Here is a 19,527-nt window from a genome sequence, read left to right as displayed (position 1 = left end):
TCCTGTGAGGATCTCGGTCCGCTGACCGCTGCTGTCCCTGGAAAGCTGACCGCTGTGAGGGCAGCTGTCCATTGCTGAGTGTCCCTGGAAGCTGACCGCTGGGAGTGTCCCTGGAAGCTGTCCGTTGCTAAATGTCCCTACAAGATGCCTGCTGCTGAGTGTCTGCAAGCCGCCTACCGTGAGTGTCCCTAGAAGCCGCATGTTGCGGAGTGCCATGGACTGCCCCTATTGTGTGCCCAGACTACCCTTGCTATGAACTGCCCTTATTGTGTGCTCAGACTATCCTTGCTATGAACTGCCCCTATTGTGTGCTCAGACTATCCTTGCTATGAACTGCCCCTATTGTGTGCCCAGACTAGCTTTGCCATAAACTGCCCTTATTGTGTGCTCAGACTACCCTTGCCATGAACTGGCTCTATTGTGTGCTGAGACTACCCTTGCCATGAACTGCCCCTATTCTGTTCTGAGGTCAGACCCCACAGCCAAGATCCCGCTGAGCCCCCGTGAGCCTGATGTTGTCCCTAGAAAGCTGTGTGGGAGCTGTGCTGAAAGTCCCGCGGAGTCCCCATGAGCCCGCTTACCGTGAGTGTCCCTACAAGCCGTATGATGCGGAGTGCCATGAACTGTCCTGATCGAGTGCCTTTCATAGTTCAATAAAGCTTTGTGTGTTTACCATCTTCTTTGTGTGTTCTGTCCTGCCTATGCTTCCTTTACAGTTCCATTTGCATAAACCTTAGAACACCTACATTCATCAGTGAGTTTTGTCCTGGCTGCATGTTCACACCTATGCAGGTTGCATTTGAGGCATTTCTGCATTGCGTTTTTGCACTTGCATTTTGCTGTGTTTTTGATGCGTTTTGCATTTTTTTTCTTGTTGCTATGCAGATTTTAAACGCAAAACACATCACAAACGCAGCAAAAACACAGCGGAATGGAATCAAATTAGGGTTTATTTAAAAAAAAGCACCTGCAGGTATAGTCAAAGCATGTGTCACTTATCTTACAAAAGTCATTAGTAACAATTATTCAAATAGAAAATAGTCAATTTTACATGAAAATTTTTCAATGTTGTAAACAGAATTTTAGATGATACATAAAGCTGAATTCAATCTTCACACACTGGAACTCATTTGAAGATGTCTCATTTGCATAAACCTTAGAACGCCTACATTCATGAGTGAGTTTTTTCCTGACTGTAGGTTCCCACCTATGCAGGTTGCGCTTGAGGTGTTTCTACATTGTGTTTTGCATTGCGTTTTTGATGCGTTTTGCATTTTTTTTCTTGTTGATAGGCAGATTTTAAATGCAAAACTCATCAAAAACATGGCAAAAAGGCAGCAACAAATGCAATACATTCTTTTCTGCAGCCTTCCCATTGAAGTCTATAGAACCAAAATAGCAATGTTTTGTGTTCAAAAAAGTCTGACCCTTTCCAAAAAACGTGGAGATCTCCTAGATTGTAAGCTCGAAAGGCCCTCGAACCCCTCATGTATTGTTACTGTACTGTCTCATGTACTGTCCCCCCACTTTAATGTACAGCACTGAGCAAACCTTTTGGCGCTGTATAAACACTGTATAATAATAATAATGTGAACGTGTCCCATAGGAAATCATGTCAAATGGACTGTACTGCATTTCTGCAAAATGCTGTAGAAAATGCTTAGGTGTGAACCTACGGTAAATCACTCACCTTATCCTTGTTTGTGTCACTTAATAGGTATGTATTCTCAGAAGACACTGCACCTGGATAGCTCCCAGAACGAATCTATAGATCTCTCCATACATACCATCATATCCCTGTATTTACAATCTAACAGACTAAACAATGTTATTTTAAAAAACAAAATGAGGAACTCTGACAAATATGGCATTTCAGTCATTTCTAGGTTTCTGTAAGAATGAAAAGACTTTTAAGTGTTTCCTTGTGTTCCTATGTTCTCCTCCTCTCCTGCCATATAAGACATAATAAAAAGTTAATACCCCTTCTGTGTATAGAAGCAGTGCTTTGTGCTACATATTTCCAGATGCTCCATGTATCCAGGGTTAATCATCACGCACAATCAGGGAGATAGCATCTGATGTTGTGGTTCTGGAGACACCTACACCTCCCACATAAAATGAGGTCACCAACAGCTTCCCAAAGATCTTTCCAATCTCAAAAGATGAGTCAAATGTAATATCACTTTGTGAGACCGCAGTGTGCTCCAGAAGGGTCATTCAGATGAAGCTACAGTCAGTTACATCACTTTCGATGGAAATTCCCTACTAAACTGGAACACCAGCATATATGAACATACGATTCACACTTTCCACAGTCACTGTATGAGCAACAGTGGATCCTTATTTCACCATTATTCAGTGCTCCGCAGACCAAGGTACACCACCGAAACAGCTCGGCACAGCATGTATATTAGATGTAATGACATCCATGATATTAGGTATATTGGCGCTACGTGTCAAAATTGGAGCTGCAAATGCAGATCCCATGGTTATGAGCATAACCTGAGGACAAGGTTTTAAAAACTCTTAGGCTAAGTTCTCACTAGCTTTGTTAGCAGGCGTTAGACAGGCATTTGGGAAGAGTTTTTAATGCTCCTCAAACACCTATGAAAATTCTACACATGGCAGCACACAGTGCTGTTCACACTGAAGCGTTAGAGTCATGGCAAACTTGACGCCTCATGTGGAGTCAGGAGTTGACGCCTCCCATTCAAGTCTATGGTGACACTCCTCAAACGCCTGGCAGGCATTTGCAAGGCGGTTGCAAGGTGGTTGCGAGGTGTTTGTGGAGCGTTAATACCATTAAACTTCATTATAGGCATTTGTGGTGCAGTTTTAACGCTTGGATAATGCCTATAAAATGCCTCAAAAAAGCACATAGAGCATTTGGGGAGCATTTGAGGAGCGTTAAAAATGCTTCCCAAATGCCTGTCAAATGCTATAAGGGTGTTTGGCAAGAGTTAGAAGTTAGTCAAGTGTGAGCAAGCCCTTAAGTCTCAGTTCACACTGCCGTGGCTTGGGATCCGACTTGTGAGACCCCAAGTCGCACGACATGTGAAATCTCATGTTAGTCAATGAGAGCCGGCTTAATTAGCAGTACTGAAGTCACTCCGACTTTATAAATTATTCTTGTACTACTCCAAGGCGACTTCTATCTAACTTGTGCCCATAGACATTAATGAAAGTCACCTCCAGGTCGAATCCTCATCTATATTAATGTGATTTGGATCTGGCATTATTTATTATAGGTACTTATATAGCGCTGTCAGTTTATGCAGCACTTTACTTATATATTGTACATTCACATCAGTCCCTGCCCTCAAGAGGTGTCCAATCTAAGGTCCCTAACTTACATTTGTATATACACATACTAGGGCCAATTTAGACAGGATCCAATTCACCTATCAGCATGTCTTTTGGAGTGTGGGAGGAAACTGGAATACCCTGAGGAAACCCACGCAGGCACAGGGAGAACATGTAAACTCCAGGCAGGTGGTGATGTGGCTGGGATTTGAACACACGACCCTAGTACTGCCAGGAAGATTACCCAGGCATTCCCTGAAAGTTGCTTCTGCCTGGGTTCACATATATGCGGTGTGGTACATCGCATGTGATTCGCACAGGAACCGCACTCCTGTGCAAATCACATGCAATTTGTGTGCAGTGCAATTGGAGTCATACATTTTGCATGGCTCTATTCGAACTGCACCCGCACCAAAAACGTGCAGGACCCTTTTTTGGGTCCGCACTAGAATTGGATCACATAGGCATTCACACCTATGGGCTCCGATTCTGCACACCGCACTGCGTTTTGCGGACTGCTTTTGGGGTGTTGTTAACTTAACATACACACCCGCAGCGGTTCGCATGAACGGGGTGCAATTCTGATGCGGTGCGGAATTCGCATTGAAAACGCTGAGAATTCCATACCACATCAGTGTAAACCAGGGCTTAAAGTACTCAAGTCGCCTGGCAAAGTCGCACTGCAGATCGCAGTATTGTGAACCGGGCTTTACTGCTGTCAAGATAAAATACTCTAAAAAGTTCACTTTTTACTTTTATTACAAAGCATACTTTGTAGGCTTTCCTGGGGCAGCATCAGCATTTTCTAATTGTAAAAACCCAACACTGTCCTGGACAAATAGCACGATGGATCAGAGTCACTATATTGCGGGATGCAATGCAGCAATAGAACGGCTCCAACGTATTTACTTATGTGGCACAGGAACAAATCATATATAAAGAACTTGTTGCTGCAGAAATTGAATGAAGCCACACTCCTACATTAGAGACACTAGGCGTTCATCTCCATGGAAAGGATAGGATTAGCTTAGATTAGGTTAGGGGCTAGGGAGAGAGGAATTGTTTTTTTTTAAACTAAGCTTGCATTTAAAAATAATTTTAATTATTCAATATTAATAAATGACATATTTGCCTTTTTATGCTCTTATGGGTTGGAAGACAAAAGCAAAGGAAGTTGCACTTTGCAAGAGCATTTTCCCAGAGCTTGGTGAATGAGGTGAAGCTCTGTTGACTTCTATCATCCAATCATGTAAAGAAAAAAATGCTTTTTATGCTTTGCAAAGTGAAATTTCACCATACTGACTCTGAGGAATTTCCCTTGAAAAGTGCATAGCCTATTTGCTTTTGGTAAATTATATCCGATTGCATGAGACCCAGCAGCAACAATTCAGCAGCTTTTAGATTTCAGATTACCTCTGACCCTTGAAACTAAACGGTAAAGTGTCAGAGTCAGACAAGGCAGGTAAGGCCTCTTTCACACGGGCATTCCGTATGTCCATTTATCATCTGACTGTTTACAAACGAAAAACGGACACCCATGTATTTCTATGGACTAGCGGATGTAAGCGGATGATCATTTGTTTATATCCGTTAATGTCCGTATCTGTTAACATCTGTTTTTTTTTAACAAAAAAAAAAAATAGGAACGGACAAAAAACGGATGTAAACAGACGAAAAAGGGATGGAAACAGATGAAAAGGGGATGGAAACTGATGTAAACAGACCAAAAACAGATGTAAATGGATGAAAAACAGACGTAAATGGACGAAAAAAAGGATGGAAACTGATGAAAACAGATGTAAACGGACAAAAAGGATGTAAACGGTTGAAAATGGATGTAAACAGATGAAAATGGACAAAAAACGGATTCAAACTGATGAAAAACAGATGAAAATTGATGTAAATGGATAAAAAAGGGAAGTAAATGGATGTAAATGGAAAAAAATGATGTAAAAAGATGAAAACGGATGAAAAAGGATGTAAACGGCAGAAAAATGGATGTAAAATTTATAAAAAACTGATGTAAAACAGATGTAAACTGATCCGTTTTTGCTTGGAAAAAACGTGACTGAACTGATGAAAAAAACGGATCGCCCGTGTGAAAGGGGCTTCACGCATAAACATCAACTGCTGGCTGTGTGGTGTAGTGCTTTTTTTGCCTGCACACCACCACAACGCAGTGATGTGAACTGTGCACACAGGAAAATACAGCATTTTGCCTTGTCAGGCGGTGTGACTGCACAGCTGCACTGGAATAGTCACCCATCGCAATCCTACCACATATGGTGTGAATGAGTCATAAGGGTGCAAATATTACATTTAGTACAAAAATCTATAAAATTATATGAATTTTAGACTATTTAAATTTGTACTGAAACCTAATCAAGACTGGTAGTCTTTACAATACATGAATAATCATTAACCACTTGCCTACCAGGCACTTATACCCCCTTATTTACCAGGCCAATTTTCAGCTTTCAGCGCTGCCGCACTTTGATTGACAATTGCGCGGTCATGCAACATTGTACCCATATGAAATTTTGATCATTTTTTTCTCACAAATAGAGCTTTCTTTTGGTGGTATTTAATTGCCACTGGGCGCTTTACTTTTTGCGCTATAAATAAAAAAATGCAAATAATTTGAAAAAAAAAAAAAGTTTCTTTGTTTCTATTATAAAATTTTTCAAACAGGTATTTTTTCTCCTTCACTGATGTGCGTTGATGAGGCAGCACTGATGGGCACTGATAGGCGGCACTGATGGGCACCGATAGGCAGCACTAAAGGGCACTGAAAGGCAGTACTAATGAGGTGGCACGGATAGGCGGCACTGATAGACAGCACTAATGAGGTGTCACGGATAGGCGGCACTAATATGCAGCACTAATAGGCGGCACTGATAGGTGACACTGATGATGGGTACTGATAGACGGCACTGACTGGCATCACTGCTGGGCACTGACTGGCGGCACTGACTGGCACAACCCCTGGGCACTGACTGGTGGCACTGACTGGCAGCACTGCTGGGCTGCACTGGTGGGTGGCACTGGTGGGCAGCACTGGTGGGTGGGCACAGGTGGGTGGCACTGGTGGGCAAAGGTGGGTGGGCACAGGTGGGTGGCACTGCTGGGCACAGGTAGGTGGCACTTCTGGGCACAGGTGTGTGACACTGCAGAGTGGCACAGGTGGGTGCACTGCTGGGCACAGGTGGGTGCACTGCTGGGCACAGGTGGGTGATCTGCTAGGCACAGGTGGGCGGAGCTAGTGGGCGCACTGCTGGGCACAGGTGGGCGGAACTTGCGGGTGGCACTGCTGGGCACCGATCATCAGGGCACTGATCATCAGTGCCCTGATGATCGGTGCCGATCCCCGCTCTGACAACTGCCGGTTCTCGGCAGTACTTTCCTCACGATCTGACAGCGTGAGGAAAGTGCAGCCGAGAACCGGCACTTGCATTTCCCTCTGATCAGCGTGTCATTGGACACCGCTGATCACGTGGTAAAAGGCCGCTGTGATTGGCCTTTTACCACATCACGTGATCAGCTGTGTCCGTAGGACACATCGATCACGGAGATCGCCGGGTGCGCACCCCCTGGGGCGCGCAGGAGAGCGCGTTCTGGGAGGACGTCATATGACGTCCACTCAGAACTGGCCGGCCGCAGTGTAGCCGTCATTCGGCTATCTGCGGTCGGCAACTAGTTAATTTGAACTTCTTATCTGTCCTGAAACCCAAAGCAAGCACCTTTAGGTGCCCTTTATAGCATCTTGAGAACCTCAAGAGCTCCAAATCCAGGGGTTCTCTAATATGAAAGTCAAGGACTAGCCTGCTGCTTCCAACCTTCTGCAACTCCTTCATAATGAGGCTACTCTTTATCTAAAGTGGTTTTCAATATGCTCAGTATTCTCTAGATCAGTATTTCTTATACTTTCATTAGTCAAGGCACCCTTTAAAATTATGGAGAGTCCCGAGGCACCCTTTAAAATTATGGACAGTCTTGAGGCACCCTTTAAAATTATGAACAGTCCCGAGGCACCCTTTAAAATTATAGACAGTCTTGAGGCACCCTTTAAAATGATGGAAAGTCTTGAGGCAACCTTTAAAGTTATGGACAGTCCCGAGGCACCCTTTAAAATTATAGACAGTCTTGAGGCAACCTTTAAAAAGTTATGGACAGTCGTGAGGCACACCTTAAAGGTATGGACAGTCCTGAGGCACCCTTTAAAATTATGGACAATTTTAAGGCAACCTTTAAAATTACAGACAGTTTTGGGGCACCCTTTTAAATGATGGACAGTCCTGAGGCACCCTTTAAAATGATGGACAGTCTTGAGGCAACCCATTCTAAAATGTAAAAAACTATTCTAATTCTAAGTTTTATATAATGCAGTAACATCCACACATGTAGGACACCCAACATTAGAGGTGATTTATTCTTCCAATGTAAATACACTTTTGCACACTGATACAGAGTAGTATTTCAGTGGTTTTCTTCTCTCTGTTTTTTCCCATCACTGAGCTAATGTGACCCCAGCACTGATGGAGAGGGGCAGGGGAGGGTCAAACTAGGATGCTGTGCAGGCAACTGACATCCTCCTTATCAACTGATGATGTCATTGGTTGTCAGGACGCTGGCGGCTAGAAGGTCGTAATGGTGCACAATGAAAACCTGTGGCTTTGTGTAAATAAAAGGCAGGCTTGTTCCACCCGCTGGCTTGTATACAAGTTTTGGGCAATTTTTAGACATTTTGACAAGGCACCCCTGAAGAAACCTCAAGGCACCCCAGGGTGCCTGGGCACCCTGGTTGAGAAAGGCTGCTCTAGATGTCTGTTTGTAGTGTGCCAAAGCTGTAGCATTTGGTATTTTAAAAGCACTGCTGTATTGTGAATGATGCATCTTTAAAAAAAACTTGTCACAAACTTGGGTATACCAAACTAAGCATATGAAAAAAAAAAGTATAAGCCATCATTGCTCGTGTCAAAATTTGGCAAGAGAAACAGAGGTATAGGCAGCAGAAACTTACAATATACACAAACCCAACACTTCCCTGCAAAATGCCCAGCTTGCCCACTTCTTCCAAGCTTCTATTGATCAGCAAGTCTGTCCATCACAATGAAGGACAACAAAGTGAAGGGCTAAGCATGCTTGAAATTTGGGAGGGGGTGGTCCAAGCCTTCACTTTATAGAAAAGTGTTGAACTTTGTAACTCCAGTTTTCTATATCTCTGGATCTATTGATCATTCTGACATGTGTCTTTTACTCAAGGTATCCTCTACTTATGTATGATCTCATAATTTGCTCACTTTGGCTTGCCCAACTTTGTGACAGGTTTATTTAGGAATGCACCATTCACAACACCCTGTAAAATACTAGATGCCAAGGTTTTGATACACTGCACACTTCTCAGATAATGCTGACATACACTTCTTTGGACCAGCAGTTTTAAAGGCAGGCACACAATTATCAGGGCATTGTTAAGGTAATCATGATCCCCACACTTTGAAGATTTGCCTATGTGCGCTAATGTTAGAACTATAAAGTTTTTGAATTTGAATTTTTTGCTTATTTAGCCAAGCATTATATCTGTTATATTAATGTGCAGAAGGCCACAAAAAGAAGTACCTGTACAAAAAAAGCAATTGGACTGAGGTACATAAGGTGAAAAGTAAATGATGCAAAAATATAAAAAGAAAATGAAACAGGATTTAAAGTGTTACTAAACCCACAACAGTTAAATCAGTCTGTATATACAGTAAAGCATGCTTGTTATACTCACTATGGAACCTAATGGGTTAATCCTCTGCATTGTGTAAAAAGGCTGTTTGAGCTTGGCTTCCCTCATCCTTCCCTTCTTCCTCAGTCCCCAATGTATCTGTTCATAGTACAGAACCCTCGAAGTCAATTTGGTGTGTATTGCTAGAGAGGTTTTGGGAAAGGTGCATGCGATCAGCACAAGGCCAATCAACACTGTCCAGACAGAGGGTCAGGGGTCATGCAGCCTCATAGGAAAGTCAGAGGAGAATGAAAACTCCTACAAGATTAACCAGTGCTCAGCTGGACACTGATAGAAGTCACAAGACTGCTATATAGTGCTGATGGTATTTAACAGTTTATATTTAATTAAATAATTGCATTCCCATCTTTTGTGTACTGTGGGAAACCAGATATAGTGAATGCAGGGTCCTGGGTTTAGTATCACTTTAATTTGACACATTTTCTGTGGCCAAACATACATAGCTGAAATTGATATTAAACATCCATACTGGTATAGTTGCATAACACAAAATAAATGAAACGTTACTAGCAGATTTTGTATTCTTTATTTCTTATAAGACCCTAAATTGATCATTAGCACGTTACCGTTTTAGTATTGGCACAGCAGCTTCACAGAAAAGTCAGTTACGCTGTATAATAAGCAGTACCTAGAACACAAGCTGAGTGCACATGCTGTGTAATAAAATCAAATGAAACCGCCAACGGAATTATCTCACCTGTAAAATGAGTCTAAGATAAGAAGTAATGGCATGAAAGAGAATTTGTATGAGTGGAATAAACTTAGAGGTGGTTAAAAGCTTTCACACATTGGTTGCCAAACTGGATCACATATACTTTGCTAAAGAATCAAACGCCCAAAATGCAACGTAATACCAGCTCACGAGAGAGAAAGTACCTCTTAGACTCACACTAAGATACCTGATCCTGAAAGAGCCAGGGAATATTAAGTAATTCTGGGTTCCCCACACATTGGGAGGAAAGGGAGTGAGTGATAATGGCCAATTGCAGATAGCTTTTGGGTCCTGGGAGGTATCAGGCAAAGACAACATGAGGACACATTAGCTGTAATGGATCTTGTAGATAAGAGAGCGCCAGTACGCATCATTGCCTTCCCAAAGCTTTGCAAGATGCTCTCCACAGGTTGAAGGAATGTAAGGAACGGGACAATGGTAGGGAATGAGAAGCAAACTGGCTTAATGAAAGAGTCTGAAGAAGAAGCAGGATGTATTCATGCTATACATGGCTGGTCTACTGCTTGGGAAAAGCAAACAGTATGCTGACTCAAATCGCAGCCAAACCATTATACTATGAAAAAAGATACATGAAACACATGAAGAAATATACCTAAATTAGACTTTTGCTTTTAAGTCCTCATGCACACTGGATGTTTTTACAGCTGCTGTTTTTGCTGTTTTTTTTCTACAGCCAGTAAACTCCCCAGCATGTTATTCTATGTGTCCATGCACACATAGGCTGTAATCAGCATTTTTTGGCAGGGCTGTTTTTTCGCTGGAGAAAAACCCCATAACTAGTGGAGTTCTAGAGGAGTTTTTTTGTTTTTTAGAATTCTTTTTATTGTTTTTTTTTTTTAACAAAAACATACATTGAACAAAAACATGCACATCTTCAGGCACTAGCCCACGTAGGGGCATCTCAGTGAAAAGCATAAAAAGTTGTCAGAGTTTTGGCCTGCAATTATAACATACAGTAAAACAATAAAAAACATAAAACAGCTGCTGTTCAATAAGACATAACAGCCCCAGTACCCGAGACCCCCCTCCAAACCATCATAAAGGAGGCTTCAGGATAGACATAAATAAAACTTAGGGGTCAGGTGTCGGTAGCTGTTGAGGCTAGAGAAGTTTTTTTAGCTGTAAAAATGCTCTAATGCTGAAAAATGTGTCAAAACGTGGTAAAACGTAGTAAACCAGAGTTTTAGGACTTTTTTTGAGCAAAAAAAATGTTTTTTTTGGTAAAAAAAATGCAAAAGCAGAAAAACGTGACAAAACGCAGCTAAACGCTAATGCAAAAACACTAAAACAACAGTGAAAAATTTGCGTTTTTAACATGACTACACAGCTAATGCTATCAGCGTTATTAAAACGCCCAGTGTGCATGAAGCCTAAAACATACATTTTTTATTATTATTTACTAACATACTTAAAGCTGAGTTACACCTGAAAAAAAAAAAAAAATAAATAGAAGTCAGCAGCTACAAAAACTGTAGCTGCTGACTTTTAAAATACAGACATTTACCTGTCCCTTGGTTCAGCGGTGTCATCACCACCGCTGGCTTCACCAGCCATCTTCTCTCCCTGGCGCCGGCATCTTTAATGTGGGCACCCAGCTGTAACAGCTTGCGGCTTCACAGCCAAGTGCCCACTGCGCATGCGCAAGAAGCGCTGCGCTTTGTGAATGGTCCTGTAGTCTTCTGGGACCTGTCACATGTCCCAGAAGACTACGGGGAGGGAGGGGAGGAGGACAACTTCTGCTTCCGATTGCTTAGGCGATCACAGCGGCGGAAGTGGGAGCTGGTACCTGTCAAATTCGGGTATCCGCTCCCCCCCCCCCCCGCTCCCCATAAGTGTCAATCCTTAATGAGCAGCGGGGGACAAAAGCTTAAAGCGGAACTTCCCCTTTTGGGTGGAACTCCACTTTAAGAATAAATAATTATTATTATATTATACAGGATTTATATAGATCCAGTTTGCGCAGCGCTTTACATAATGAAGGCAGACATTACAGTTACAATACAATTTGGTACAAAAGGAAACAGAGGACCCTGCTCGTTAGAGCTTACAATCTAGGAATAATAAACAATTACTTACAGAGATTGCTGATTTTATGTTATTTGCTCACATTCTGTTTATATTATATTTTAAAGTATTTTAAGCCCTTAAGCTCCAAAAGGATTTACCCCCTTCCTGACCAGGCCAGTTTTTGCTATATACAAATGAAATTCATATAATTTTTTCACAAAAATAGAGCTTTCCTTTGGTGGTATTTGATCACCACTTGTTTTTTTTTTATTTTTTATTATATAAACAAAAAAAGTTTGACATTTTTGGAAAACAATATGTTTTACTTTTTGCTATAAAACATGTCCAATAAAAAGATTAAAAAAAAAATTTCTTCATAAATTTATGCCAAAATATACCCTGCTACATGTCTTTGGTAAAAAAAATCCCAATAAGTGTATATGAATTGGTTTGTGTGAAAGTTAAAGTTATAGCATCTACAAACTACGATATGTACTGGACTGTGATAGTACAGAACGCAATCTGACACTAACTGACACTGAGTGGGAACTAACTAACTGCAACTGACATCACTAGTGGCACAAATACAGTGACACTGGGTAGGAAGGGGTTAACATCTGGGGCAATCAAGGGGTTAATTGTGTGCCTAGCAAGTGTTAATGTGTTTACTGTGTGCTGCTTTTTACTATACATCGATGCATATATTTTCCCTGCTTTGCAAGGAAAATAAATAAAGCGACCTGTCCCTCTGTACACAGCTCCATTTTGTTTACTAACACAAAGCTGTAGGCTGTGATCTGAAACAGCTGATCAACAGGTCCCAGTCGTGAATGATTGGCAGAGATCTGTTGACAGACTCCCCCTGTGGCAAATCACAGGGGAGTAGACAGAGGGAGTGTGTGCACGCCAAACCCGGAGACAGGCAGTGGCATACCTGTACGTCGCTGTACCTGTAGCTACCGCCGGCCCACAGTACATGTACAGTAGCTGGTTGACAAGTTGTAGATGGATCATAATACTGTACAGGATGTTTGTGTCAAAAATATACACTATCTGATGTCATATATACAAGGTACTTTAAGGCTAGATTCACACTAGCCAATGCTCTAAAAGCGATCCCAAGTGGATTGCTTTTCAGAGAACATCTAAGTAACTGCTGTCAGGCACTCAGGAGTCGATTTGTCTGTTTTTTTTTCTGATGATCACCAATTTATAATAGGGATAGTGTGCCACAACTGCGAGCCAAGTTTTTGGCTCAATATTGTGGTGCAGCCATATTGATTTGACTGGTCAAGTTTGTAAATCAACTCGGCATGTTGTGTCAAATTTGCCAGGGTGCAAAGTATCACATGTGATCAGCTTCCTTTGGTGCTTTCCTTTGGTGGTATTTGATCACCACTTGTTTTTTTTTTATTTTTTATTATATAAACAAAACAAGTCTGACATTTTTGGAAAACAATATGTTTTACTTTTTGCTATAAAACATGTCCAATAAAAAGATTAAAAAAACAAATTTGTGTCAAATTTGCCAGGGTGCAAAGTATCACATGTGATCAGCTTCCTTTGCCTGTTTTTTTGCTATTAGGTCAGTGGCCATGAGGCAGTAAACCAGTGGATATGTAAGTCTTATGTAGGCCTTACATGATTCATTTTCTTTCGTTCAACCAGCGGGTTGATCAAAAGAAAATAAATCAATTTCCTCATCCACATATTCTATGTGGATGGAGGAATCCCTCCCACGGAGCTATTATATTCTGACAGTGGGGAGTGTTTCCCACCATCAGAATATACTCATCAGCACCACTGGCTATAGCTCTCGGTACTGATCAAGTTAATGTTTTCCAGCAGGCTAGTTGTACAGACGTTGGTCAAGAAATCGACTTCTGTACACACAGCCTGCCCATAGATGAATCAAAACTCGTCCGGTTCCTGCTGAACCAGCTGAATTTCGATCCATCTATGGCCAGCTTTAAATAGACCCTGTGGATTCTGAATATTTGAATGTGCATAGAATATTCGTATTCTGGAAGATCTTTATCAGCCTTTCTACTCTGGAGGTACCCTTGAAGTCATTTCGTGTCTCAGGGAAGCCCTACTATAAAATAATTCTCTACAGTTCATGATAGATCATTAAGTTTTTCTAGCAGCACCCTAAACTATGATAAAATTATTTTCAGTAATAATCATCAAATGAAAATGATTAATATATGCCAGAAAAGAAATGCAGGCATTAACAATTACAGTGGACCTTTACATTAGTGGTCAGCAGAGAAGTGACCCCTTACTTGGTGGTTGGTGGAGAAGTGACCCCTTACGTGGTACTCAGTGGAGAGGTGACCCCTTATATGGTACTCAGTGAAGAGGTGACCCCTTACATTGATAGTAATATTACTACAATGATTACCAGTAAGAGAAGTGCCATTAGATGGTGGTCAGTTGGAGAGGACTTACACTGGTTGGTGCTCAGTGCAGTGCCCCTTTAGACTGATGGTCAGACAGGGGATCAATCCGCTCAAGGAACCCCTAGCAACCTCTGAAGGAAACATAGTTGAGAATGGTTGATCTAAAAGTACATTAAAAGCCTAACTCTGGCAGTAAAAACCTTCCTTTGCAGTGGGGGCTGACCCCGCACCTCAGGTAAACCCCACTTAGTATTAGGGTACTGGAAACAGTAGTTATACTTAGACGATCCCCTTCTTCTTTGGCAGCTGGCTCTCTCCTCTTCTCCCCTATGCTCCAGCGATGGACTGTCCCTTGGCATCCTCACATCTAATGCAGGGCTATGGATCCTGCATTGTACTTAATGATGTCAGAGGGCATCAGACTGCCACAGTGTAGTGGGGGAGGAGGCTGTAGGGTCTGGTTTAGCAGTGCGGAAACCTCATGCAAGAGCAGAGATTCGGGTAAGTAAAACTGCTTTTCTTGGTCACCTAGATGCATTTAACCCTTGAAATGCAGAGGCAGCGCAATTGCAAAGGAGGACATTTATTTTTCCCAGAGTTTAGCTTTCACGGAGTCTCAGTTACTAAATGAATTAGTAACCAAAAGCATAATTTTATATACATTTACATTTTTTTTACTTTATATTGTATACAGTGATGCTGTGCAACGTTTAGTAACCTACAGCAATAATGTTCATCCTTCATCCTTTTTTAAAATAACAGATGACCACTATCAACCACACTTCATCCTTCAGCCATAAAGAAAATGACAGACGAGTTTGGTAACCTATAGCAACCACAGTTTATCCTTCATCCATTTAGAGAATAACCTATGAGATTAGCAACCTATAGCAACCACAATTCATCCCTCCTCCAAATGACAGATACATTTAGTAACCTATAGCAACTACGTGTCAGGCTTCATCCATTTAGAAAATGAAAGATGAAATTAGTAACCTATAGCAGCCACAATTCCTTCCTCCTTTAATAATGACAGATATGTTTAGTAACCTTTAGCAACTACAATTCATCCTCCCTCCAATAATGACAGATAAGTTTAGGAACCTATAGCAACTACGTGTTAGTTTTCAGCCATTTAGACAATGAAAGATGAGATTAGTAACCTATAGCAACTGCAATTCATTTCTCCACCAATAGTGATAGATACATTTAGTAACCTATAGCAACCACAACTCATCCTCCCTCCAATAATGACAGATACGGTTAGTAACCTATAGCAACCGCATAGCAGTCTTCTGCTTTTTAAAAAAATGAAAGATAAGATTAGTAACCTATAGCAACCACAATCCATCCTTCATTCATGTGCAAACTGACAGATTAGTTTAGTAAACTATAGCAACCACATGTCACCCATGAGCCATTTAGAAAACAAAAGATGAGATTAGTAACCTATAGCAACCACAATCCATTCCTCCTCCAATAATGACAGATACGTTTAGTAACCTATAGCAACCACAATTGATTCCTCCTCCAATAACAGATATGTTTAGTAACCTACAGCAACCACAATTGATTCCTCCTCCAATAATGACAGATAAGTTCAGCAACCTATAGCAACCACAATTGATTCCTCCTCCAATAATGGCAGATAGGTTCAGTAACCTATAGCAACCACAATTAATTCCTCCTCCAATAATGGCAGATAAGTTCAGTAACCTATAGCAACCACAATTCATTCCTCCAATAATGGCAGATAAGTTTAGTAAGCTATAGCAACCACAATTCATTCCTCCAATAATGGCAGATAAGTTTAGTAAGCTATAGCAATCACAATTCATTCCTCCTCCAATAATGGCAGATAAATTCAGTAACCTATAGCAACCACAATTAATTCCTCCTCCAATAATGGCAGATAAGTTCAGTAACCTATAGCAACCACAATTCATTCCTCCAATAATGGCAGATAAGTTTAGTAAGCTATAGCAACCACAATTCATTCCTCCTCCAATAATGGCAGATAAGATCAGTAACCTATAGCAACCACAATTCATTCCTCCTCCAATAATGACAGATAAGTTTAGTAAGCTATAGCAACCACAATTAATTCCTCCTCCAATACTTGCAGATAAGTTCAGTAACCTATAGCAACCACAATTCATTCCTCCAATAATGGCAGATAAGTTTAGTAACCTATAGCAACCACAATTCATTCCTCCAATAATGGCAGATAAGTTCAGTAACCTATAGCAACCACAATTCATTCCTCCTTCAATAATGACAGATAAGTTTAGTAACCTATAGCAACATGTGTCAGTTTTCAGCCTCTTAAAAAAGAAAAATGACAGTAAACTATAGCAACCACAATTTAGCTATTAGGAGAATGGCAGTTGGGTTTAGTAACCTACAGACTGCATTAATTTAGAAAATTACATACGAGTTTAGTAACCTATATCGACTATATTTCATTCTTCAGCCTTTTAGAAAATGACCTTTGGGTAAAGTAACCTATAGAAACCTCATTTCGTCCTTCATTTATTTAAGAAATGACAGTTGACTTTGGTCACCTACAGCAACAACGTGTCACCCTTTCACCATCTAGAAAATGACAGATGAGTGTTATGGGGTTTGCCCTCTGGAATGAACCTGATAAAGTAAGAGGAAGGTTGGTCATGTATGATAAGTAGCATATTGCTCTCATGCAGTCCCTCCCCATGGTGTGTAAAGGGTTAAACAAAGCAGAGGGGTCCCAGAGCAGCCAGGTACCAGTGGATGGGCAGAGTGGGAAGGCTGGTCCCCCCTTCTCTCCAGCCTTGATGTGTCTCCTTACCTTTCACTGGGCTGCTGTGCAGAGCTGCGAGCAGCCAGGAGCAGGCAGAAGAGCAGCACACACAGCCGGTTGCTCATGTCTGTCCCTGCAGTAGTCCCCCCAGTAGTAGGGGTGATCAGCCTACAGGGGTTTTATAGGGAGGATCGCCCTATAGTCTGAGCCTCCACTCATTTCCCTCTGGGAGGTTCTCTGGCATAGACAAGCTCCAGATGAATATCCCATTTGTTCCTGCAGTCCTGGGGAGGAGGGGATCCAGTTCTCCCTAAAATCTGATCCTCCCCATCTCCTCCCCTTTTAGCTTCTTTTTTTCTTTTTTTTCAAAGGCTGCCATTAACCCCTTCACACCTGAATGCATCTGCCATTGCAATCATAGGTTGCACAAGGAAAAATCCATTTGTATTTCATTCTTTGCCCAGCATTCCAGCACAGACAGAGCTGGCTGCAGCATGGGGACTTGAAATGACACCTAGTGTTGGAAAGATGTGATGTACAGCACATGCACCACATGTACACTCATCAAAGGTACACAGTGACGGCTGTAAGTGAACGTGGTATGGCTGGGAAAGTTACTGGGAATGGAAGCAACTCAACAAGGATAGACATCTGTAATGAACTTGTATCCATGATCATATAAGGTAACAGCAAATTGGTTTTATCTGCAAACAAAAGTCACCTTACACTCATTCATGGCAAATTATTATTATTTCAGCTACAATCTATGTGTCAGTTTTGGTAGGATGCTGCATTACCAGTTTCTTATAGATATTGGGAGCTCTAGAAGTGGTATCTCTCCATCAGAGTTCCCCTTTAGGGCAGCACAGTGGCTAAGTGGTACTCGGGTCCTTGGTTTGTATACTAACCTGGATACCACCTACATGGAGTTTGCATGTTCTTCTTGTGATCATGTGGGTTTCCTCTATTCTGCTTGGATAATTGGCCCTAGTATGTGTGTATGTATGTAAGATTGGGACTTTAGATTGTAAGCTCCTCGAGGGCAGGGACTGATGTGAATGTATGATATGTTAAAGTGATTGTAAAGGAAACTTTTTAAAAAAACATGTTATACTTACCTGCCCTGTACAATGGTTTTGCACAGAGCAGCCCCAATCCTCCTCTTCTGGGTCCCCTGCCAATGCTCCTGGCTCCTCCCTCCTGCCAAGTGCCCCCATAGCAAGCTGCTTGCTATGGGGGGCACTCCAGCAGGTTCACTCCCAAACCGCTGCTCTGTGTGTCCATTCACACACAGCTGCGGCTCAGCTCCACTCTCGCTCTCTCCTCATTGGTTCTCTGGCTATGACTGACAGTGCGGGAGCCAATGGCTCCTGCTACTGGCACAGCCAATGAAAAGGGCGAGAACTGTGACAGCAAGACTTTCCTGTACATCGCTGGATCGAGATGGGGCTCAGGTAAGTATAAGGGGGTGGGGGTGGGGGGGGGGGGCTGCTGCACACAGACGGTTTTATACCTTCATGCATAGAATGTGGAGCACTACCCCCTTAGGGGCCGTTGGATTTGAATTAGGTCTCCCTATGCTATCTATGGCCAGGCAATACACATTTTCCACACTGGAGTCAGTAGACAGTCCTTGAGCTTAGTTTTGTTGTTTTTATTAAGTGTTTAAACTTGGATTAGGGGTATATGGGATGTCCGAGGAACTGTAGACCTTGAGGACAACTCCTTAGCAACTATGTACAAAAATGCAGATAGCAACAGGCTCTCCTTGAAGAGCAATAAAGGCTTTCTATTGTACCTCCTCAGATGGTTCCTCCTCTTCACCCAGCTGCCTTAGGGTATCCCTGAGCAAAGGAGCCCAAGAGCTGTTCGTTTATGAGAAGCTAGTTGGGTCTTGCACCTGACCGCCCTCTCCCCTTATCCAGCCCAGGAGATGTAGGAGTACTCACACTGTATCCTCCTGTCAGCTTGGTGGGTTGGTGGCTGCCTTCAGACCTTATGCTTGAGTGGCCCCTTCCCTGCTACACAGGCTGCCCTGCCCAGGAGACATTAAGGGAGTGGAGATCCTCTTCTCCAGCAACCTGCCTGTAGGTAGGGGCCCCTCCCTGGGGCCCCCTCCCAGGCTCCTCACTCCAGCCTTCCTCAATCCATCTTCCACCCCACACTGCACACCTCCCCCCAGGCTCTGCCACATTTGAGGGTTGTCCTAGTCAATATGTCCAGCCTCCTGTCAGGGGATTGGCCAGGATCCCACAACATGCAGATTTGGCCTCCTCCTCTTCTCCACCCCTCTTCCAGAAATCTCTCAGGTTTCTAGAAAGGTGGGAGGGCTCCAGGTGTGGGCGGGATGACATGCCGCCCCCTGTCACCAACGATGGGGCTCTATTCCTCCCCCCACTGACACCAACGATGGGGCACTATTCCTCCCCCCACTGACACCAACGATGGGGCACTATTCCTCCCCCCACTGACACCAACCATGGGGCACTATTCCTCCCTTCACTGACACCAA

The 19,527-nt window shown here is 42.5% G+C and overlaps 1 protein-coding gene across 1 annotated transcript in view; it reads right to left on the bottom strand.

Moving 5' to 3' along the window:
* The window catches only part of PCOLCE2 (procollagen C-endopeptidase enhancer 2), an 85,074-nt gene extending 67,797 nt beyond the window's left edge, over positions 1-17,277 (bottom strand). The window contains exon 1 of the mRNA XM_089672565.1: positions 17,064-17,277. Coding sequence (XP_089528691.1) covers positions 17,064-17,140 — 77 coding nt within the window. The 5' untranslated portion in view covers positions 17,141-17,277. The remainder of the gene's footprint in view (positions 1-17,063) is intronic.
* Positions 17,278-19,527: the final 2,250 nt, after the last annotated feature.

The sequence above is a fragment of the Staurois parvus genome, unplaced genomic scaffold (assembly GCF_062004578.1).
Source record: "Staurois parvus isolate SC_StPar_1 unplaced genomic scaffold, SC_StPar_1.0 ptg000131l, whole genome shotgun sequence".
NCBI classification, from domain to species: domain Eukaryota; kingdom Metazoa; phylum Chordata; class Amphibia; order Anura; family Ranidae; genus Staurois; species Staurois parvus.
This window is presented reverse-complemented; position numbering and strand designations above follow the sequence as displayed.